Source organism: Myotis yumanensis, unplaced genomic scaffold (genome assembly GCF_028538775.1).
Source record: "Myotis yumanensis isolate MYYU_CA2020_CCGP unplaced genomic scaffold, mMyoYum1.0.hap1 SCAF_8, whole genome shotgun sequence".
NCBI classification, from domain to species: domain Eukaryota; kingdom Metazoa; phylum Chordata; class Mammalia; order Chiroptera; family Vespertilionidae; genus Myotis; species Myotis yumanensis.
In genome coordinates, this window is record NW_027223759.1 from 85,248,377 (window position 1) to 85,273,918 (window position 25,542).

The 25,542-nt window shown below is 39.1% G+C and overlaps 1 protein-coding gene across 3 annotated transcripts in view; it reads left to right on the top strand.

Annotated features, from left to right (window-relative positions):
* The window catches only part of EPB41L5 (erythrocyte membrane protein band 4.1 like 5), a 169,841-nt gene that overhangs the window by 140,049 nt on the left and 4,250 nt on the right, over positions 1-25,542 (top strand). For 2 of the 3 annotated variants that reach the window (XM_070423144.1, XM_070423146.1), the window contains exons 19-24: positions 2,652-2,780; positions 5,829-5,893; positions 9,339-9,429; positions 11,376-11,450; positions 16,429-16,470; positions 16,821-16,951. In XM_070423144.1, the coding sequence (XP_070279245.1) occupies positions 2,652-2,780; positions 5,829-5,893; positions 9,339-9,429; positions 11,376-11,450; positions 16,429-16,470; positions 16,821-16,951 (533 nt within the window). The remainder of the gene's footprint in view (positions 1-2,651; positions 2,781-5,828; positions 5,894-9,338; positions 9,430-11,375; positions 11,451-16,428; positions 16,471-16,820; positions 16,952-25,542) is intronic. The other variant, XM_070423145.1, reaches the window with a different exon arrangement.

Consider the following 25,542-nt stretch of genomic DNA (forward strand, 5'->3'; position numbering starts at 1 on the left):
ACATGAAGTAGCCATGCTCAGAAAAGTACAATGAAGACTTATTTCAATAGGAACATTCTGAAGATGAGGAGGTTACACACATAAATATAGTCTAGGCCAGCCATGGGCAAACTACCCTTTTATGTAATGACTAGAGGCCCGGTGCACAAAAATTTGTGCACTCGGGGGGGGAGGGGGGGTCCCTCAGCCCGGCCTGTGCCCTCTCTCAGTCTGGGACCCCTTGGGAGATAACGACCTGCTGGCTTAGACCTGCTCCTGGGTGGCAGAGGGCAGGCCCAATCCCTAGGTGCAGCCCCTGGTCGGGCTCAGAGCAGGGCCGATTGGGGAGTTGGGGCGCCGCCCCCTGTCATGCACAGAGCAGGGAGGATTGGGAGGTTGTGATGCCACCCTCAGTCACTCTCAGGGTAGGGCCAATTGGGGGGTTGGGGCACCGCCCCCTATCACACTCAAGGCAGGGTCAATGGGGAGGTTGCGGCACCACCCCCTGTGATACACAGAGCAGGGCCAATCAGGGGGTTGGGGCGCTGCCCCCTGTCACTCACAGAGCAGGGCCAATCAGGGGGTTGGGGAGCCCCCTCCTCATGCACAGAGCAGGGCCCATCAGGGGGTTGGGGAGCTCCCCCGTCACGCACAGAGTAGGGCCGATAGGGGAGTTAGGGCACCGCCCCCTGTCACACACAGAGCAGGGCGGATCAGGGGGTTGGGGCGCCACCACTGTCACACTCAGGGCAGGGCCGATGGGGAGGTTATGGCTTTACCCCGTCACAGACAGAGCAGGGCCCGTGGAGGGGGGCAGGGGTTGGGGCGCCACCCCCTGTCACACACAGAGCCACAGGGCGATCAGGGGGTTTGGGCGCTGCACCCTGTCATGCTGATCTGGTGCCAGGAGACCTCTTGGCTCCGCTGATCCCGGTGCTGGGAGGCATATTACCCTTTTACTATATAGGATAGAGGCCTGGGGGCCAGCTGGTTTGCCCTGAAGGGTGTCCTGGATCAGGGTGGGGGGTCCCCACTGGGGTGCCTGGCCAGCCTGGATGAGGGGATGATGGCTGTTTGCAGCTGGTCACACACCCTTCAGGGTGGGGGTCCCCACTGTGGTGCCTGGCCAGTCTGGGTGAGGGGCTGAGGGCTGCTTTCAGGCTGGCGGTTTTGACTGAAGCTCCCAACCACTCCTTTTTTTCTTTTTTTTTTTTCTTCTGGGCCAGCTTTAGCTCTGGCTCTAGCTCTGAGGCTTCCGCTGATGGTTTGTTTGCCATTCTATAATCGAAACAATGTATAACTTCAGCTCTGAGATCCCAGCCGGCTATATTTGTTACAAAGTTTCAAACTGCCAGCTCAGAGGCCTGCAAGGCAGGCGGGGAACGTTGCAGTCTGCAGTCACGGGAGCAAGCAAGCCTCATGTTCACTTCCAGCTGCCTGGCTGCCGGACGCCATCTTGGCTGACAGTTAATTTGCATAAGAATATGCTGATTAGCCAATGGGAAGGGTAGCGGTCGTACGCTAATTACCATTTTTCTCTTTTATTAGTGTAGATGTTTACTTTGAATTTATATTAATTCACACAAACACTCCATCCATGCTTTTGTTCCGGCCCTCCGGTCCAGTTTAAGAACCCATTGTGGCCCTCGAGTCAAAAAGTTTGCCCACCCTGGTCTAGGCCAAGGTAGCAATGCTCAGATTTTTATGTACCGAATCACATGGGAAAGCTTGTTAAACTTTCAGATTTTGGGATCGCACCCAATTGCAGATATGTAGAGACCATACTAAGAAACATAAAATTAAATAATCACATTAATTAAATCATTTTAAACCTGAAATATTGGTGCAGTACATAACCCCATACATGCCAGCTAGCCTGTTTTACAGAACAAAAGCTGTATCTGTGACTAAGAAAACATTTAGAGTACATTTCTTATTTAGACCAGTGTTAAATAGCAACCATAATAATAATTGTTGTTGTTATTGATTGTTATTCATTTAAGTTAAGTAAAATATCAGTTGTAGTGTAGATAATTTAAACTTACTAATTTGCTTCCTCCCACTTCTTTTCATAATAGTTAATTTATATTGCTTTAATTATGATCTTTATTGACTGGATTTGTGTTTTATTCTATCATTTTCATAAGTCTATAGCTGAGAGTGACCTGTTTGTGACTATATAAAATAATCCAAACATAATTATCTGCCTGCTACAGAATTACAGGGATTAGCCTAACTGAAAATTAATTACAATAGTCCTCCCATATCTATGATTTCACTTTCCATGGTTCCAGTTACTTGTGGTCAGCTGTGGTCCAAAAATGTTAAATGGGAAATTCCAGAAATAAACAGTTTGTAAGTTTTAAGTTGCGTGCCATTCTTGGAAGTGTGATGAACTATCACGCTGTCCCACCCAGGAAATGAATAGTTACTTTGGTTATCAGATCGACTGTCATGGTCTCCTGGTGCTTGTGTGTTATTTAATAATGGCCCCAAGTGCAAGAGTAGTGATGCTGGCAATTCAGATATAACAAAGAGAAGCCATAAGGGGCTTCCTTTAGTAAAAAGGTGAGTACAGTACAATAAGATATTTTAAGACAGAAACCACATTCACATGGTTTCTATTTCCATGTAACTATCAGATTTGCTTATAGTTTATTTTTAATATCTAGGAGGAAGTGGTGAAGCTGACTGAGAAATGTCTTAATAATGCCATTGAGAGCCCAGGATTGAATGCTAGGCGAGTTCCTCCTGACTTGAAGAGTAACATTTTGAAGGCTCAAGTAGAAGCAGTGCAAAAGGTAAGCTGCTTTAAGAGAGATAGTCCTGGTGAAGTGAAAAGAACATGAAATTTAGAGTCCAGATACTCTGAAAAGTGAATAAAATACATGAACATTAAGCAAGGGTGGCCTAGCTAGTGATTAAAGATAGAAAGTACACCAAGAAACATACTCGAGATGGCAAAATGCCTTCCTAATTCTAAATACAAGCTAGATTAAGAGGAATAGTCACGGGGTACAAAGTAAGAGTAGAGACGCTGTAGGGTTTAATAAATTTTTTAAAAAGGTAAAAATCCTATAAAAGCAAGTCCTTAATCTTTGCCTCTTGTATCGCCAGAAAATCTAGAGATTCTTAGGTTCCTGTCACTATTAAGTCTATGATGTTAGGGTTTTTTTAATCAATCTGCTATTTCCTACCACCCATCTACCCCCAATTTGGCAAAATTGTGAAGTTCTAAGCAACAAGAATGAAAGTTACAGGTGAAAGAGTCCACGGTGACATCATGAGTGATACATGGGTTGAGACCAGCCCCCATTACATTTTTGGCATCCATGCTCGCAATGTCAGCTTTCCCTGGGCGCTCCCCTACTTCAGACTGTCCTGTATAGTAAACCAGGACAAAAGCCCGTTCACCAAGTCATGTCAACAAGATTTCAAAACATCCTACTGTTGAGAAGATGCATTTTACCCCTTCTGTACCCGGGCACAGCCTTGAGAAGAACTGAAAGGACTTGAAGAATATTGTTTGTGTTTTTGATCTATCCTCTCCCCCCAATATAAACATAAAACATAATATTTTCATATATAAAATAAATAGGACAACTTGAGTTTGAATCCTATTTCTAATCTACCACCTACTAGCTTTGTGACTTGGCAAGTTATTTAATTTCTCTGAATCTTGGTTTAATTGTATTTGAAAAAAAGATCGTGGTAGTACCTACCTTAAGGTAGGTTACAGGATGAAATGATAATAAATGTAAAGGACACAGAATAGTGCCTGGCATATAATGAGTGTTTAATATGTGTTGGAACTACATGTAGTGGCAATGGTAGTAGTTATCATTGCTTTACATTTCAGTTATATTTTTTGAATTGCAGAAGAGAGAAACAACTTGATTAGCCCTTAATTAAAGAGATTTTATTTTATAGTTAAAAACCTTACCATGAAGAAAAATCCAGGACCAGATGACTTCATTGTTGAAATCTACTGAACATTTAAGGAAGAACTAATGACAGTTCTACACAAAGGCCTTGAGAAAATAGAGAGGAGGGAGCACTTTCCAACTCATTTCATGAGACTACTATTACCCCAATACCAACATCAGAAAAACATATGACAAGAAAAGAAACAATAGACTAACTCTCTTGAACATGGACTCAAAAGCCCTTAACAAAATATAAACAAATCATACTCACAATTTATGTAAAGGATAGTACATCCTGACCACATAGGGTTTATCTCAGGAAGAAAGTTGGTTATTATTCAAATACCAGTATAGTTTACCATGTTAAAAAATAAGGAAAATTTTCTCAAGTCCTATGGAAAAGTCATTTCACAGAATTCAACCCCCCTTCATGATAAAAACTAACAGCAAAATAGAAATAGAATGAAACTTCTTCAGCCTGATAAAGGGCATCTATGGGAAAAATCTATACCTAGCATAAAACTTTGTGGCAGAAGATAAATTCATTAGAATAGCAACTAAAATTAAAAACTGACCATTCCTATGATGTCAGTGGTAGAGCTCCTGCAGTGGTGCACTGCTGGTATGAATAAAAAATGCTTAATAAGCTCTTTAGAAAAGAGTTTGGCAATATATTAAACGTACACTTACATACGATTTAGCAGTTCCACTCAGGTATTTACTCAAGAGAAATGAATATGTCAGTTCAAATAGATACTGGTACAGGAAAGTTCCTAGGAGCTTTATTATAATAGCTAACAACTAGAAGCAACCCAAATGTTCATTATCAGGTCAACAGATAAATTATGATATATCCATACAGTGGAATGCTACTCAGCATATAAAGACTTAATTAGTGATAAGTGAACTATTGTGGGTGAATCTCAAAAACATGATATTCTAAAGAGGCAGACACCAAATATAAGTATAATGATTCCATTTATATGAAATTATAGAAAGTACAAGTCATTGTTTGCCATAAGTAAGGGTTTTGATGGGATTGCATTGGGAGCCTCAAGGGAGCATTTGGGGGTGGTGAAAATGGTACATATGTTCATGGTAGAGTTGGTTATGCACCTGTATATATTTTTCAAAATTAATCAAACTGTACATTAAAAATGTGTGCATTTTACTATATATAAATGATACCACAATAAAGTTAAGGAAAAACATTGTTTTCTTCAGAAAAATTTTTTAGAATTCTCTCATTAAATAATTCTTGCATTCAGGGAAAAATAAAATGCCAAATATATACCTTAACATCTGTTTTCTCATGTAAATTCAAAAAATTCTGACACGGAATCTTTTGGAAATCTGTATGTATAAACTAACACACCATGGTGTCTTAAATAATTGAAAGTTATCTAGTAAAGCATGTGGCTTTTTATACTAATATATTCAAGTGGGAGCTTGGACTACTAATTTGGATATGGGATAAGATTGCACTTGGGGCAGTACTGATATTTCCATAGATAAGGTATGATTACTTCTTTTGGAACTGAAGCAAACTGATATTTCTGTTTTTACAGGAAAGAAATATAAGTTTCTTGTTACTTTACTATCCTCCACAAAGATTTAATATTTATACTCTTTTTTTATTTGTTTGGTTTGTTTTTGTTAATCCTCACCCAAGGATATTTTTCCAATGATCTTTTAGAGAGAGTGGAAGAGAGAGAGAAAGACAGAGAGACACACCGATGTGAGAGAAACACATGGATTGGTTGCCTCCTGCATGTGCCCCAACCAGGGCCCGGGCCAGGAAGGAGCCTGCAACCGAGGTACATGCCCTTGACCGGAATCAAACCCAGGACCCTTTGGTCCACAGGCAGCTCTATTCACTTAGCCAAACTGGCTCGGGCAATGTGTATTATTTCTTTTTCTTAGGTTACAAGAGAAGATAGCCTATTGAGTCATAAAAACGCCAGTGTTCAGGATGCTGCCACAAGCAGGTACAGTTCTGGGTAAACTGAATTAAGTGATATTTTCTTCCTCTTCACTTTTTTGGGGGGTCTTTTTTCCTATTCTCCAATCTATCACCACATGATTAGACTGAATTAAATTATGTTCTTTTCCTTTTAACTTTTCTGTGTAGCCTTTTTTCTTCATTCCCAATCTATCACCACATGATTTCAGGGTATCTATTTGAAAGACAACTTGAATTCACTCTCTGTCCATTACATAGCTGCTTAGTACCTAGTTTTAGATTATTTGAAGGTAGTCCTAATTAATCTCTCTATGTTCTCATTCTTTTTGAATTGATTGAAGTTACAGAGCAAAAACAACCTTTACAGGTATTTTTAATCTTATAAGGTACCTGGGATGAATGTATGTTATTTCTATAGCCTTGTTCTTATAAACTTTCTTTCTATTTATTTATTATTTATTTTTAATTAAATCTTTATTGTTCAGATTATTACAGTTGTTCCTCTCCCCCCCCCATAGCTCCCCTCCACCCAGTTCCCACCCCATCTTCTGCCCTTACCTCCCCCCGCCCCCACTGTCCTCAGCCATAGGTGTACGATTTTTGTCCAGTCTCTTCCCGAACCTCCCACACCCCTTCCCCCCTGAGAATTGTCAGTCCACTCCCTTTCTATGTCCCTGATTCTATTACAATCACCAGTTCATACTGTTCATCAGATTATTTATTCACTTGATTTTTAGATTCACTTGTTGATAGATGTGTATTTGTTGTTCATAATTTGTATCTTTACCTTTTTCTTCTTCTTCCTCTTCTTACAGGATACCTTTCAGCATTTCATATAATACTGGTTTGGTGGTGATGAACTCCTTTAGCTTTTCCTTATCTGTGAAGCTCTTTATCTGACCTTCACTTCTGAATGATAGCTTTGCTGGATAAAGTAATCTTGGTTGTAGGTTCTTGGAATTCATCACTTTGAATATTTCTTGCCACTCCCTTCTGGCCTGCAAAGTTTCTTTGAGAAATCAGCTGACAGTAGTATGGGTACTCCTTTGTAGGTAACTGAGTTTCTTTCTCTTGCTGCTTTTAGGATCCTCTCTTTGTCTTTTGCTCTTGGCATTTTAATTATGATGTGTCTTGGTGTGGTCCTCTTTGGATTCCTTTTGTTTGGGGTTCTATGCGCTTCCTGGACTTGTAAGTCTATTTCTTTCACCAGGTAGGGGAAGTTTTCTGTCATTATTTCTTCAAATAGGTTTTCAATATCTTGCTCTCTCTCTTCTTCTGGCACCCCTATAATTCGGATGTTGGAATGCTTGAAGTTTTCCCAGAGGCTCCTTACACTATCTTCGTATTTTGGATTCTTTTTTCTTTTTGTTTTTCCAGTTGGGCTTTTTTTGCTTCTTCGTATTTCAAATCTTTGACTTGATTCTTGGGATCCTCTAGTCTGCTGTTGGGTCTCTGTATAATATTCTTTATTTCAGTCAGTGTATGCTTAATTTCTAGTTGCTTTAGGGTGTATGCCTAGGAGTGGAATTGCTGGGTCATGACACATGCTGAGCAGAATGGATGCAGAAGCTTTACATGTGCTTCTTTCCGTGTTGGGCAGCAGTGTAAGCTACCCAGGACCAGTCTTTTGCCGAAGTGTTGGGAGAATTCATTGTAAAGCATTACTTCTTTTAATACTCACTGTTTCTCATATCAACTCCTTTTGTCTGAGCTGTTCTTCTTTCTGAAACACAAAGCTATTTTTCTCTCTGGTAACTTTCAGGTTTTACTGCTCATTCTTGAGGTTCTGCATTTTCATTACTGTATACCTAAGAATAGTTGTTGTTTTTTCATTGTTAGTATTCAAGGTGATCTTTCAATTTGAAGATACATGTCTTTTTTCAGTTCAGAAAATCATAAGCCATTATTTTTTAATTAAATTTATTTATATTAAACAAATAAATTCGAAGACTTGGCAACATGCTATGGTCTATTAAACACCATTATATTCCAACAAAATGGAGTTTAACTAAAGGCAAAATACACCAACTCTAAAAAAAGCTAAGCCAGTGATGGCGAACCTTTTGAGCTTGACGTGTCAGCATTTTGAAAAACCCTAACTTAACTCTGGTGCTGTGTCACATATAGAAATTTTTTGATATTTGCAACCATAGTAAAACAAAGATTTATATTTTTGATATTTATTTTATATATTTAAATGCCATTTAACAAAGAAAAATCAACCAAAAAAGAGTTCGTGTGTCACCTCTGACATGCGTGTCATAGGTTCACCATCACTGAGCTAAGCCATTATTTTTTGAATATCCAGTACTCATTAGTTGAAATATCCTGATCGCTTCTCTCTTTCTCACAACTGTTCCTTATTTCTTTTCATCTCTTTGCCTCTATTTGCCTCAGTGTTGTAGCTGCAACTGTCCTAGCTTTCACTTCAGAAATTACATCTGACTTTTCCAGTCTAGGGGTTCTCTCTTGTTTTCGCAGTCTCCTTGCAGGATTGGACAGAACTGCTCCTGTCGCTTGCACACTTTCCAGTGATACTGGAGAGAGCTGGGATTTCCTATGGAGGTGTTAGCTTACTGGAGGATGACCTTTGGCTGTACATTTCCCCCTTTCTCCCTGGTGTTGAGCCATCTGTAAGACACTTCCTATTCTTGTTCTCATCTGGGGTTAAACCTGCTTGTCATTACTGCTGGGCCTCCAGGTAACGTTTTCTCTAGCATCCTCTCACCTGGCTGGTCCTGTTGTAATACCTGGAGCATTCTAGATGTTGTTTCTTTCTCAGCAGAGCTCGCCAGCCTGTGTCCTCACATGGAGGTGTCTCATTGAGGTTTTGATTTTCATTTATCTAAGGATTAAAGATATTAACATCTTTTCTTCTTAGAGAAATGTCTATTCAGATCACTTATTTTTTAGTAACAGCTTTATCAAATATAATAAATACCATGCAATTCACCCTTTTAAAGTGTACAATTCAGGGGACATATGTAATACTTAAAAAAATAAAGTATGTAAAGTGTACAATTCAGTGTGGGCTTCTCATGGTTCCTGACTGTTCTCCCATATCTCAGGTAATCTGTATGATTTCTGTTCCACTGAGCTTCTCATTCACGTCTTTGATAACAGCTTTACAAAAATCAATCTATTGATCTATCATTTTTGAGTATCTACTTTTCTTTTCAAGATAAATCTTTTCTGTCCTTCAGTGAGACTTAGAAGGGAAGCAAAGTAGCCCACAATTTTGATCCATCTGTGAGTGAGTCTGACCTGGATTTGAAACTGTTATGTGGTGGGTGGGAAAGGCTTTCATAAAAGCATATGAGCGTGACCTGGACTTCTGTCATGCTCCTCACAAGTTGTAATTTCTTCTTCTCCCACATGAATTTGTTACACTTCTTTCCCAAGGCCTTTCTTTGAAACACTGCCCAAGCTCATACAGACCTCCATGATGTGAATTTGAATTTTCTTTCCAGGGCTATAGTAAATGAGAATAATGTGCCCCTCCCTGAAGATTCCCTTGCTCCAGCGCACACCACACCTACAGGAAATGGTTCTGCTCTAAAGGTAATAATATCTTTAATCTTTTAAAGGTTTTCCCAAAGACCATACTGAGTTGAATCCTGTAGTACAACCATGGGCATCTGGTGATGCTGATTCACACCAGAACTCAAGCTATGAGAAAAGCATTGAGCCTGAATTCTCTAGGGAGAGTCCTGTTGTCAAATCCCCCACAAGAGGACCTCAGGGATTTTTCTCATTTTTGTGTTATTTGTTGGTATTTTTTGTTTGGGGTAGTCTTTGGTTTTTTGGGTGCTGGCTATGCTTCCTTAGTGTCTAAAACTGTACATGGCACATAGTAGGCACTAACTAGTCCTTGAAATAAACTTTCTGAAATAACAGCATCCTGTCATTGTGTTGCAGTATGGCCAGCTCATCACAGCTCCTGCCGTTCCCATACTCACTTGCCACTCCCTTACCAGTTTAGAAAACATTGAAACCTAGTTCATTGCCCAGTGAATGTTTTAATTTGTAAGTTAAATGAAAAATTATTCTTGAAAATAACATTTATCATTTTGCTCTTCTATTACATAAGCACATTTATTGTAGAAATTTCCCAAATATTTCAAAAAAGAAAAAATTAGAAATCACATGTATTCCAACTACCCCAAAACAGTGTAGTTAATATTTGGGTGTATAACTTTTCAGACTTTTGGGTTAAATGAACAAACAACCAGGATCTTCCTTTCTGCTAATTAAAATTCTAAAAAGATATATTGACATCTTTGACCATTGAAAATTGTTAGCAGAACCTGAGATTTTTGGAACAGGACATTTAGTTTAAAGATTTATTGCATATATAATATACACTAGACAGCATGCTAGGCTTTGGATTAAAATAGATTGAAACATAGTTTCTTCTGATTGGTTAACACCAATCGGGCCTCGGTCAGAATTATAGAAAGGGAGAGAGAATACTAATGCCTTGTGGTAGAGACATGCACAAGCTGTTTGGGGCACTCTCCCAGGACAGAGGATGGGATGGTGAGATAGGAGGAGGGAGATGTAAGAAGAGAGAGAACACTTTTTTCAGGTGTGTAATTAAAGTTGGCCTGAAAGCAGGTAGGTAGAAATAGAATTGTATAAATGAAAGGCCTTTTTTGTTATGTACTACATATCAGATACTTATTTCTCTTATTTCCATATTGGAATTTTATCTTTTGTACTTTTAAAGTTCTTCCTGTCCCCCCATACACACACATGCATGTGCACACATACACACACATGCATGCACATACGCACACACTCTGCAGTACAGAACTGTGTTCCATAAAGTGCTTCAAATACTAATGAAACAAAAAGTGTTAATTAACATTTATGGGGAAGTTCATATTGTCCTCTTCCGCAAATAGTGAAGTTTTCATATACCTGGATAAAGAAGCATTTGGAATTCAGACATCTCCTTTACTCATCTTTCTTCTAGTCTACCCCTCTCTTCTAGTCTAAGAGCCAGAACAGCCCTGGCCAGTGCTGCTCAGTTGTTAGAGCATCATCCCTTGCACCTAAGGGCTGTGGGTTCAGTTCTAGGTCAGGGCACATTAGCCAGGTTGTGCTTTCCATCCTCTGTTGGGGCTCGTGCATGAGGCAACTGGTCGGTGTCGCTCTCGCTCTCCCTCCCTTCCTCTCATCAATGAAAAACATATCCTCAAGTGAGGATTTTTTAAAAAAGAACCAGAACAGTCTTAACCTTACCCAGATTTTGTCTCACCAAAAGGAATGGCTAATCTGCAAATTCACATAATGCCTAGCTTTTTAAAATTCTGATTTTAGTCTAGGTTCCCCTCCCAGTAAAAGTGGAATCACTAATAAACATGATTCCTGAATGTCCCTGTTTGTTTAAAGGTTAACACCAATCAGGCCTCGGTCAGAATGATAATTTAAATTGAGAGGATATGGAAAAAGTAGTCTGATTAGTGTGTCATTTATCAACTATATATATTTTGTCTCCATAGGATGCTACAGATGAATTTGATGCCTTGCTTTTATCTCTAACTGAGAATCTGATTGACAGCACAGTCACACCTCAGGTAAATATGCTTTAAAACACCAAAATGGAAAAAAGATTTCTATTTTGCAAATGTTGCTGCTGGATTCCAGTTTTGGCCTTTTTAACAATTTAGTAAAACTTCGCACTTAATAAGAGTTCATATTTCAGTAACACTTAGCATTGCCTTTTCTGTACTATAAAATTCTACCGATTTGAATGTGGGTGTCACAGTACAGTGTGTCACTACTATATGCCTATTTGTAATTCAGTACCATACTGTAAATAACATAGAGGAAATGTGATGATAAACCAGCTTAAGAAGAGTTAAGACAGCCCAGCCAGTGTGACTCAGTGGTTGAATGTCAACCCATGAACCAGGAGGTCATGGTTTGATTCCTGGTCAGGGCACATGCCCAGGTTGTGGGCTCAGTCCCCAGTGGAGGGCATGCAGGAAGCAGCTGATCAATGATTCTTTCTTATCATTGCTGTTTCTATCTTTCTCTTCCTCTTTTTTTTTTTTTAGGAATTGATAGATATTGTCCCTTTTTTATTGATTTTTTACAGAGAAGAAGGGGGAGGGATAGAGAGTTAGAAACATAATGAGAGAGAAACATCGATCAGCTGCCTCCTGCACACCCCCTACTGGGGACGTGCCCACGACCAAGGTACATGCCCTTGACCAGAATCGAACCTGGGACCTTTTCAGTCCGCAGGCCGACGCTCTATCCACTGAGCCAAACCGGTTAGGGCTCTCTCTTCTTCTTTAAAATCAATACAAATTATATTTTTTAAAATAGTTAAGACAATAAGGACATATTTAACTTTTTAAAATATTTACAGAAAGATGGGAATATAAGAATGGGTAGCATTGAACATATTGATCATTATTGTAGTATGGGAGATACTGTGTTAAGTGCTATGATCATAATACAATAGTTCCATCCCACCAGAGATTTACAGTCTAGTGGATGAAAGGTATACAGATAACTCATCTAGTGACTTATGAGTAATGTGACAAAAATTGCTGTAGGAACTAGATATTCGAAGTATAGATGGTACTGCCTATGGTGCTGAATGTTTGCTTAGATTACTAGTTCTCAAACTTGGATGTGTAACAGAATCATCCTGCCAGTGATTAAAACATGGCTAAGGAAAGGAGGAAGTAAAACTCTCATTATTTGTAGATGACATGATATTGTACATAGACTCCACCAAAGAAAATACTTGATGTATTAAATGAACTCGGCAATGTAGCAGGATACAAAATTAACACCCAGAAATTGATGGCATTTTTATATATACCAATAACGAACTTTCAAAAAGAGAAACTAAAAAAACAATCCAATGCAAAAAAAAAAAAAATTAAGATAATTAGGAATAAACTTAACCAAGAAGGAAAAGACTTATACTTGGAAAACTACAGAACATTGAAAAAAGAGATAGAGGAAGATATAAACAAGTGGAAGAATATACTGTATTCATGGATTGGTAGAATTAACATAATTAAAATATCCATACTACCCAAAACAATCTATAGATTCAACACAACCCCTATTAAATTTATATGGAACTAAAATAAAGACCCCAAATAGCTGCAGCAATCTTATAAGTACCGCGCGCTAACCGATTGCGCCACTGGAGCCCCTGCTGCAGCAATCTTAAGAAAGAACAAATAAGGGATCACAATACCAGATACCAAGTTACACTACAAAGCCACCGTAATCAACAGCCTGTTACTGGCACAAGAGCAGGCATATAGATCGATGGATCAGAATAGAGATCCTAGAAATCAACCCACGCCATTACACTTCTCCAAAGTGGACATACAGATGGCCAAGAGACATGAAAAAATGCTCAGTCACTGATCATCGGAGAGATGCAAATTAAAATGACAATGAAGTATCACCTCACACCTGTTAGAATGGCTACCATCTATAAATGACAGTGTTGGTGAGGATGTGGAAAAAGAGGAACCCTAGTGCACTGCTGGTGGGAATGCAGACTGGTACAGACACTATGGAAAACAGTATGGCGTTTCCTCAAAAAATTAAATATGGAACTGCCATTTGACCTAATGATCCCACTTCTAGGAATATATTCTAAGGAACCCGAAACACCAATCAGAAAGAATGTATGCATATTCCTATTTTCATAGCAGCAGTACAATTTACAATAGCTAAGATCTGGAAACAGCCCAAGTGCCCATCAGTAAATGAGTGGATAAAAAAGCTGTGGTACATTTACACCAGGGAATACTATGCAGCAGTAAAAAAAGATGATCTTTTACCCTTTGAGACAGCATGGAGGGACCTGGAGAGTAATATATTAAGCAAAATAAGCCAGTCAGAGAGGGACAAGTATCACATGATCTCACTCATATGTGGAATCTAATGAACAAAATAAACTGATGAGCAAAATAGATCCAGAGACATAGAAGCATGGAACAGACTGAGGAACCTCAGAGGGAAGGTGGGGGAGGGTGGGTGGGTGAGAAGAGATCAACCAAAGAACTTGTATGTATATATGCATAACCCGTGGACACAGACAATAGGGTGGTGAAGACCTGGGGAGGGGGGAGGGGGGACTAGAAGAGGACAATGGTGGAAAAAGGGGACATATGTCATACTTTCAACAATAAAAATTTTTTAAAAACCCAGAAGGCTAGACCCCACCCTGAGTTTCTGATTTGGTAAGTGTGGGGTGGGGCCTGAGAGATTTTCTGTTTTTCTCTATTAGCTATAATTTTATTATATTTTTCACATTTAAATTTTAACCCATTTGAACAGTTTGAGTTTTGTGGGGGAGGGGATGTCAATTGTGGTTTTGCTATAACCCAATTATGTATTTCATCCTTATATAGACTCCTTATAAAAAGCCAATTCTCTGATTATTACCTATTAAATAATCCATCCTTTCCCAATTGTTTTGTTACTAATATTTCTATTCTGTTTCATTGGGTTTTTTTCTTTTTTTCTTGTTTTTCTTGTTTAGTTTTTTATTGTGGTAAAATTTGTATACTATATATATTGTTGTATACCTGGTGTGTGTGTGTGTGTGTGTGTGTGTGTGTGTGTGTATGTGTGTGTGTGTATAGTATATACACACACATACCAGGTATACAACATTATAATTCAGTATTTATACACAGTAGTTCCCTCCTCATCTACAGTTTCAGTTATCCAGAGTTTTGGTTACCCACAGTAAACCATGGTCCAAAAATATTAAATGGAAAATTCCAGAAATAAACAATTGATGTTTTAAGTTACATGCCATTGTGAGTAGCGTGATGACATCTGTGCCATCCCCTCCACCTGCCTGGGGCGTAGCTCATCTTCATCCAGCATGCTCACTCACACTGCTGCACTGCAGTGCTTATGCTCAAGTGAATTGGTGGGCCCTCTGTTCCTGCTCTAGGACTGTTGTGTTTTTATTTTCTGATATCTAGTAAATCTTCAACTATCACTTCAACTTTAGCATCAGTATGTCAGATTTCCCCTCAAATCTGCCTGCACCAAATTGGAGTCTATATTAAATTTATATATTTTTTGAAGAAAACTGGCATTTTAAAAATATCCCTTTTCACAAACTTGAAATATATTTCTAATTTCTCATCTTTATTTGAGTCACTAAATGTTCTCTATAAGTCTTCAATATTCCTCATTAGGTTAAGTCCTAAATGTAGTTTTATTGATATTGTGAACGGTATTTAATTTTTTACTATTGAATTAATAATTTGATTTTGAGTCTAGCAAACTTGCTGAATTCTTTCATTAGTCAATCTACTGATTCCCTTGAATATTCAGTCAGTTTCTAGAGTGTGTTTAATATCTCTACAATTATTGATTAATCCATTTCTCATGTGTTGCTAGATCTGTCAGTAGTTGTTTTGCATATTTTAAAGATAGGCTGTGAGATGCGTATATGTTGATGATAATGATACTTAAGTTTCTTTAAGCACTTAAAGTATCCTTCTTTGCCCTTTTTTTCTCTCTTAATTTCCCTCTTGCTTGATATAAAATTGACACCCTAGCTTTCTTTTAAGTTTGTATTACCTAGTATATAATTTTCTGTCCTTTTATTTTCAACCTTCATATGTATCTGTTTTAAATGAATCTTTTATGAACAAGATTTTGTTGCATCTTGTTTTTAAAATCTTATTTGAGTCTTTATCCTCTGATTGAGTTTAATCCATTTATATTTACTGTAAGTATGGTAATAATAGGATTTGTTTCTGCCTAACCATTTTTTGTTTACTCTAACCATAGTTTCTCCTCTATCTCTATCTCTATCTCTATCTCTCTTTCCCATTTCCAGTGGTAAAAGTCCATTTTCTTTAATATGGATGGGAAAATAATACTTTGTATTTTTATTCTTTTGATGATTATAACTTATTAAGACCTGGACTTATTTTTTTTTTTTTTCAGAATATAAAGCTACCTGCAAGTGCTAGTCTAAGTTTTTATAAAATAGGGGAGTTTATTAGATTATAATTATACACATAAAAGTAAGATCTAGAAAATTAAATACTGAAATAAATCTAACAAAGGTCCAATGAAGCAGAAGTAATATGGGTGGTTCTATTGTTGTTTTCTAATGAATGCATGATAATTAGAGAATGATCTCTGTATAAACAGATGTTTTTTCCTGTGTACTTTTTTGTGCTATTCATTTTGATTTGTCACAATTCATTGTTCAGAATCCTACCAAGAAGGCTATAATTATTTGTAATGAACTAAAATTTCAGAAAATAAAATGTTAAACTGATGCTGAGGTGGGGGACAGTCCTATTAAATGAATTGAAAGTAGTAGTAGCATTCTTGGAGTAGTAAATTTTTAGATTAAAGAGATTCTCAAAATTATTTGTGTTGTAGAAAAGAACCTTGGATTCAGAAGTTCATGTCAGCTCAGAGGGACCATTAAGAAGAACTGCTCCCTACCCCACCCAATGCATTTCATAGTAGAAAAAAGCATGGGGAGTATAATTATGAAAATAAACACATATATGTAATTTATTTTAGGTATCTTCAACATCCATGATCACGCCCCGGTGGATTGTGCCAGTAAGTTATTATTTGCAATTTTTCTATTGGTTACCTTTTCAGAGTGAGACCTAAAGGATTATCAGGCTCTTGTTTTTCCTTAAAAACAAGGGGTCATTATCAAAATTCTGTTTACTGACTTAATGGCTTCAAACTAAGCTATTTAAGTTTTCTGTTTGTAAATGCTTATAAATGACGAACAAAATAAAAATCTGAAGGAAAGGATGATTAAAAACAAACCAAAACAACCACAATCATCAAAATCATTGTCCTCATTACCATAATCATTAGGAAGATGACTTAGAGCTGAAGCGCTGACCGTTGGGTAAGCATTGTTACCTCTGCTCTCACGTGTTGTATGTCTCCCTCAGCAGAGCAGTGTCCTTTCTAATGGACTCGCAGGAAATGGACCATCCTTGGTGGGGAAGGAGGGACATGATAGTGGAGACCTGATCTCGCTGATCTCTCCCCCAGCACCATTCTTGGTGGATGCTGTGACCAGGTGAGGAAATTTTTTTAGTTGTAGTTTTTAGGCATTTGTTATTAGGGGGAAAAATTAAATATATTTGAAGCAATAATGTAAATTTTTCTTTCATTGAACTTAATTGAAATTGGATAAATCTTTTCTCTGTTTACTCTTGAGACTAGTGTTTTCTTTTTTCTTGACAAGTAGCAATTTTCTACAAAATTATGAAGTAGACATTATGGCTTTTTAAATGAAATCTTCGTTAGATAAAAATGTTACAGGCTTATCTTTTAAAATTTATATTTGGTTTTTTGTGTGTGTATTTTTAATTTATCTATTGTTGAAAGTATTACACATGTCCTCTCCCTCCCCCCCCCCCCCCCATTGACCTCCTCCACCCACTCCTGTCCCCTCCCAGGCCTTCCTCTGCACTGTTGTCTGTCCATGGGCTACGCACATGTGCATAGTTAAATTGATTTGTCTTCCTTTCATGCATTACTATATTCTGTTGTCCATCAATATGGTGAAGAGACACAGCTCAGGGTGATGTAGGAGGTTCCCAAGGTGAGGATCTGAGATAGCCTGTACTGAAACCTGTCGCACACTCTTTCTACATAGCACTTGCCACAGAGAAAAATTGGACTCAAAGAGCTTTTTTTTATCATGTAGTTCTTCAACATTTAGTTGTTAGGACCAAAACTGTGCTCATTTTATAAAAGCTTTAAAATTGCCTTCATTTTCACCTTAGACTTTTTCCTGATTATGTCTGGTATTTCTCATGTCCTCCTAGTATTGAAAATATGAGTCAATTGAAGTAAATGCTTTCCTAATTAGAGAGGAAAAATTATTAGATGGTTAACTTAAGAGAAATTTAATAGGTTATTTTTCTAAACATTTATCTATCTAGTAACTGCCACTATAAAAATAGAGATTACATACAGAGGACCAGATGATAATGCTTTATAATTGAGTTTGCACAATGTAATGTGAGTTCTTAAGGATTCCTAAATTAAAAATTGCAGATGAAAAAGAGCTTATCTCTACTCCTTCCCAAAGGAATAAAGGAATAAGAGAGAGAAAAATGACAAGTAGTATACCTGAAACTAATATAATGTTGTATGTCAATTATAATTCAATAAATGACAAGTAAATAAATCAGTGAAACAGAATAGAGTCCAGAAACAAATCAACACGTTTACAGTTACCTGACTTACGAAAAAACGCTATAGGGAAAGAATGGTCTTTCAGTAAATCAAATAGACAAGTTAAATGTCCATGTAGGACATTTTTTAAAAAAAATTTCAATTAAATTTATTGGGGTAACTGGTTAATAACATTATATAAGTTTCAGGTATACAGCTTTATAATACAACATCTGTATACTCTATTGTTCACTTATATTTTCTTCTAAAAGTTTTATTATTTGATGTTTCAAATTTAGATCTCCAATCCATCTAGTATGGATTTTTGTACGCTCACCCACAAAGTCTAGTGTCCTTTCATCACCATATATTGACTTCCTTTACCCAGTTTGTTCTCCCCGCATCCGTTCCCCTTTGGTAACCACCATTCTGTTGTCTTGTTTGTTTTGTCTTATTTGCTCACTTGTTGCTTTTTGTTTTATATCCCATATAGGAATGAAATCATTGTTCTTTTCCATCTGACTTACTCCACTTAGCAGGCTACTCTCAAGATCTGTTCATATTATCACAAATGGCAATGTTTCATCTTTTTTATGACTGAGTAGTATTCCGTTGCATATATACAACATCTTCTTTATTTAATCACCAGTTGAAAGACACTTAGGTTGTTTCTATATCTTGGTTATTTTGAATAATGCTGCACTGAACACATGGGTACATATATTTTAACAGTGTTTTAATATTTGGGGGAAAATACCTTGATTCACCTCATACCATACACAAAAATCCATACTAGATGGATTAGAAATCTAAATATGAAACAGCCTATCTAATAAATAGCAAATGTGCTAATTGACCATCACACCCTCACAAAGATGGCAGCGCCCAGTCCCCTCAGCCCCACCGGGGGGCAGCAGGTGCTACGCGCCTCATCCAGCCGGAGCCCACCAGTCCCCTTAGCCCCGCCTCATCCAGCCTCAGTTTCCCAATCCCCTCAGCCTCGCCTCATCCAGCCAGAGTCCCCCAGTCCCCTCAGCCCCGCCTCACCCAGTCCCCACAGCATCCAGCCTCATCCAGCCTCAGTCCTCCAGTCCCTTCAGCCCTGCCTCATCCAGCCAGAGGCCCCCAGTCCCCTCAGCCCCTCAGGGGAAGGCAGTTGCGGGCAATTGGGCCGGCAGGGGAGGGCAGTTGGGGACGATCATGCTGGCAGGGGAGTAGTTAGGCGTCAATCAGGCCAGCAGGGGAGCGGTTATGGGGCTATCAGGCTGGAAGGCAGAGTGGTTAGGGGCAAATCAGGCAAGCAGGCAGGCGAGTGGTTAGGAGCCCGCAGTCCCGGATTGTGAGATGGATGTCACAGGAATTGTGCCTAAACCAGCAGTCAGACATCCCCCAAGGGGTCCCAGATTGGAGAGGGTGCAGGCTGGGCTGAGGGACATCCGCCCCCATGCACGAATTTCGTGCACTGGGCCTCTAGTCAAATAATAAAGCTTTTAGAAGAAAATATAAGTAAACATCTTTGTGGCCTTAAATAGAGGCAAAGGTTTTTTAAACAGGTGACAAAGAGCTTTATTCACACAGCAAAAACATTATAACTTGGGTTATATCAAGAACTTCTGTTCCTCAAAAGATATCATTTTGAGAGCTTGAAAAGGGAAGCCACAGAGTGGGAGAAAACATTTGTATTCCCTCCCTCTCTCTTCTTCCCTCCCTCTTTGTTTCTGACTCTGTCTCTCTATCCCTTCCTCCTTCTCTCTCTTGCTCTCTCCCTCTTCCCCCTCTGACAGAGGACTCATACCCAGTATATATAAAGAGCTTTTATAAATCAATAAGAAAAAGATAACTCAATTAGAAAATTTCACAAAATAATTGAATAGACACTTCACAAGAGGATATACCGATAGGCAATAAGCATACCAGATAGGTGCAGCTTGACTAGTCATTGAAGAATACACATTCAAACCACCATGTGAGAACACTGCGTACTCCCAGAAGTACTGTGTAGAGAAGACACACAGTACCAAGTGTTGGTGAAGATAGGAGGCAACTAGAACTCTGAAAATTGGAATAGCCATGTTGGAAATAGGTTTGACAGTATTTACAAAAGTTGAACATACCCAGTGAATTAGTGACTCTCTTCTTATGTGCACACCCAATAGAAGTACAAATATATGTTCATTAAAAGACATGTACAAGAATGTTTATAGCAGCTGTATTCATAATGATCCAAGCTGAAAACTTTACAAAAGCCCCTTAGCAGTCAGCTAGATAAATACTAGAATAGAGCAGTGAAGATTAATGAACTACAACTGCAATGTAGCAATACAGATGAATCACATAAACATATTTACATTATTCATTCATTGTTGTGGAACCAAGTACCACATATGTAGCAGCTTAAAACAATACACATTTACAGTCTCACTTCCTGTGAGTCCTCTGTGTCAGAGTTCTCATAGGCTACAATCAGGGAGTGGCCAGGGATAGGTTCTCATCCTAAGGCTCAACTGGAGAAGGGCCTCCTCCAGTCATAGTCATTGGCAGAAATCAGTTCCTGAGGACTGTTAAACTGAGGGCCTCCATGTTTTAGCTGGCTATTGGCCAGAGGCTACCCTCAGTCCTTGTCACGTAGACCTCTCCACAATAATTGCTTACTTCATCAAAGCTAGCAAACCAAGAAGGCAGTAGTATCTGCTAGCAAGCTGGAAGTCACAGTCATGTACAATCTAATCACAGAAGTGGCATTCTGTTACCTCTGCTATGTTCTATTGACTAAAGCAAATCACAACTCCTGCCCATGCTCCAGGGGAGGAGATTAAGTAAGCATGTGAATTCCAGGAGGTGAGGGTCATTGGGGATCATCTCCTCACCATAATGTAAGCAAAGTAAAGTTCAAAATGAGGCACAACTCTAGAAATCAAAATAATGGTTATGCTTGAGGTAGTTAGTGACTAAGAGGAAGTCCAAAAAGGACCTTTGGAGTGCAAGTAGTTTTCTGTTTCTTGTCTGCATGCTGATTAATTGCAAAGGTATGTTCCATTTGCAAAAAGTCATCAAGCTGTGCACTCATGATCTGTGCACTTCCGTGTATCCATGTTATAATCAATAAAACTTTTTAAAAAATGATGCCCGGTTGCATCTCTACAGATGAGATTTACTTTGAGTGTTCTCTGTAAAATTTAATTTGCAGGTATAAAACCACAAAGACAAAGAACAGGAGAGGAGATAACAGCAATTGAGAGACCTCAACAAGTTTTGGAAGCAGATAAATGATGAATAAGTAGTAACCAATTTTGCAGGCTCCATTTCCTCTTAATATAACTGAAATCTAAACCTGAAAAGGGGAGAGAGTGGAAACTGAGTAACATATAAAGCACACAAATTCACATTGCAGAGCCCTGGAGAGGCTCAGGAATTGAGGGTTCTGATGTTTGTGAAGATAGGGTAATACCCCTTGTAAATAGTCCTCCCCAACCTACCCGTGCTGGAGGAGCTGGGCCACAGAGGCTCTGGATTGGGGTTTCTGTAGAGTAAGGCCCCGAACTGAAAACAGGAAGGTTAACTCAGAGTCCACACACTGAAAGTCCAGAGTGTCGTTGGCTAAGCATAAATGTCTCGAGTGGGAAATTAAGAGGATTCTTTTACAGAGAAACTGACCCACCAAAGAGAAAAGGCCCACAAGGCTGTTTGTGGGTCCCCTGATGGAATTGCCAGGAAATCCACCTAAAAGCTCTACCTGAAGCCCATTGATGTTCAGCAGTTTTGCCCACGGGTGGTTTCCAAACAGCATTCCAGTGCTTCCCTCTTCAGTATGATGGGAGCAAAGGTCATCAGATGTTTGAGGAAAGACCAGAGCAGGGAAACTGAATGAAAAAAACAGGAGGAAATAAAAACTACACAATGATAATGGGGTGAGGGAAAAGATAATGGACTGCATCTATGCAATAATACAGGACATTTAGAAGAAAAGGAACAGAAACTAATGTATTCTTAGAAACTATTAACCAGGTTAAAAATAAAACCCAAAGAATATGTGGAAGATAAGATGGAGGAAAATCTACCCCAAAATAGAAAAAAGTAAAAACTGGGAAAGAAAAGAAAATTGGAGGGTTGGCCTAGGAAATCCAATATATGAGTTACTGGGGTTCATGTCCCAGCATCAAGAAGGGTTCACGAACCTGGAAAAGGCGCTGTGCGTAGATGACATAGGAATCCAGGGACTAATAAAGAATCCGGAGACGAGATATAATTTTGAAAGGCATTGGGGGTCAGAGGACCTTCAGCTAAAGGAACTGAAGGCTCCCTCCTTGTCTAGGACCCTTGCTTTTATTAACACAATTTGTCCTAAGGCAAGGTGGAGATAATACACTTCAAAGGGTAAGGTTTCAAAGGGTACAGAAGCATTGTCAGTTTGGGGAATAGCCTACGGCTGTTCAGGTGTTTGGCCAGTAGGAGGCAATAACATGTAGATTAAGATGCCCTTTAACTGTCTGGCAGCCACAATCAGTTTCCTATTCAGGTTTGGGGAAATGCCTTCAGCCATTCCCAACAGGTGACTACATGTGTGACTCAACCCTGTTGAGTCCCCAAGTTTCATCAACCTTTTGATGAAACTCTTGAAATTATGACATGCTGGAATTGGTCTACAGCAATGAGTCATTGGCGATAGAGAAAGAAGAACAGAGTAAATGAAAGTAAGAGAATTGTCACAAAAAGGAATCAAGATTCCCTAGAACAGAAGTACTTGAGTTTTTACATTCAGCAGGCCTACTGAGTACCCAGCACAGAAAACGAAAACAGACAACACCAAGGCACGGCGTGAAATGTCAGAATATCAAAGTTAAGAGAGGATACATGTCTGTGGAGCAGGGGGAAGAATACATACGAAAGATTAGAAATCAGAATGACAGCCGAGTTAACTAAGAGCTGGAAGATAATGGAGCAATGTCTTCAGAATTCCAGAGGAAAAGCATTTCTCATCTAGAGATTTATAGCCAATCGATCAATGAAGTGTGGGATTAGGAGAGAGAGATACAGTTTCTCTAAATAGTAGGTGCTTCTCCTGTGGTCTTCCTCAGGAAGCTATTCATTGGAGCATGTGTCCCATCAGAACTAGCTGATTATCTAAGAAAGAAGACGACATGGGAGCCAGGAGACAGAGAAGCAGGGATTTACCAGAAGGGAGGTGGAAGCAGCATCCAAGGTGGCAGCTGCCCACCTAGGTCTGGAAAGCACCCTGTGGATTTGAAGAGGGGGATATAGTTCCAGGAGAGATGTTGCCAAGAAGGAAAACACATAGCCCACCCCAGATTTTTAAAACATACATGGCACGGCTGACCTACTCAGAAGAGATCCGAGGTTATCTGTGAGGTTAGGGGTCAATCGGAAACAAAGATAGAAAATTGGGAAAGTGGTTCACAACGAAAGAGGCAGTTATTCAGTCCCAGGAAAACGAACTGTGCAAGAAAAAATACTTAATGCACCTATATTCAGTTGTGACAATATTTGCATAATTACAATAAATCATATTAGCATTGCCAAAAATTTTCATAAACTGTTGAAAAGATAAGAATGAAGGATTGTGGGGCTGGTGAGTGGGGTGCAAGAATGTCACGTTTTGCCCTGGCTGGTTTGGTTCAATGGATAGGGCATCGGCCTGCGGACTGAAGGGTCCCAGGTTTGATTCCAGTCAAGGGCCCATGCTTAGGTTGTGGGCTTGATCCCCAGGAGGGGGCCTGCAGGAGGCAGTCGACCCATGATTCTCTCTCATCATTGATGTTTCTCTCTCTCTCTCTCCCTTCCTCTCTAAAATCAATAAAAAAAAAAGAAGAAGAATGTTACGTTTTCATAGTCTCTAGTAGGAAGTCATTGTAGAAACATCTCTTAGAACAGTTAGGACTGTCGCTAGTTGTGCATGAGAATTACCTAGAGGGCTAGTTAGAACACAGGTTCCTGGGCCCTACCCTCAGACTCTTTGGTTCTGTGTGTCTGGTATGGTGTCTAAGAATCTGCATTTATAACAAATTCCAGGGCCTACACTCAGAAAACCAGAGATACAGAAAAGTGAAGGGAAAATTCCAGGAAAAAAACACCCCACAGTTGAAAGTGTTTGTGTAGTAGGAATGGAGAGGGTGATATAAATAATTGCTGTTTCATTTATAAATCTTGTTAGTACTTTTGATATTTTAAACTACAATTGACCCTTGAACACAACATGGTTTGAATTGCACCAGTCTACTTATATGCGTATTTTTTTAAATTAATATAAATCCACGGATTCGACCAACCTCAGATGAAAACCAGTGTTTTCCATCCCCAGGTGCATGGTGCCAACTATGCATTGTTCTATAGCATTTTATAGAAATGCTATATATATTCTTGCCAGTCTGAATATTGGGTGGATTTTGGTATCCATGGGGATACTGGAACCAATCCCCAGTGGAAACCAAGGGGCTGTAATTAAGTTTTGAGGGAGTCAAATTATGTGCAGATTTTCAACTGCATGGTGGTTGGCACCCTTAACCCCCATGTTCAAAGGTCAAATGTATGACCTTGTACTATATGTTTTGATATTAAGTTTATCTGAAACAAAAATAGATGCTATATCCTTGCTCCCAAGTTTATGCTCTTCACTTACAACAGAGACTCTTTTGCAAAGCCTATATATTTTTATTTTTTTAATTGAATTAAATTTTTTATTAATCCTCACCTGAGGATATGTTTTCATTGATTTTGAGAGAGAGAGAGAGAGAGAGAGAGAAATATTGATCTGTTGCCTCTTGTACGCTCCGACCTGGGATTGAATCCACAACCTAGGTATGTGTCCTGACCAGAATCGAACCTGCAACCCTTTTGGCACACCCACACCAGGTGACATTCAAACCAACTGAGCCACCCAGCCAGGGCCAGGGCCATATACTTTATTTTTCACATAGCTCTAACAAAACATACTGACTGGTATAGAAACTTGGACAGCCACCTGATACTATGTAAAGAAGCACAGAACGGCCCACTGGGTTTTTCCTGAGCAGGTTCTGTCATGCTCAGCACAGTACTGTTCTTGGTATTCATAATAATAACTGACTCATCAAGTAATGGGCAGGTGTCTGTTTGGTATATTTTATTCAAGGAAGTAGGAGACATTGATATCTTTAGATTTCATTTCAAGATGAAATATGCATCAGTTATCTAGAAAATTCCCTTCTGTGGAATACCTCATTGCTAAATTAAGTATTACAACAGTCATTTAGGTCTGTTATTTTATATCAATATGTTTTTATTGATTTCAAAGAGGAAGGGAGAGAGAGAGGGGGAAAGAGAGAGAGAGAGAGAGAGAGAGAGAGAGAAACATCAATGATGAGAGACAATCATTGATCGGCTGCCTCCTGCACGCCCTATACTAGGGATGGAGCCCGCAACCTAGGTATGTGTCCTGACTGGGAATCGAACCGTGAGCTCCTGGTTCATAGTTGACATTCAACCACTGAG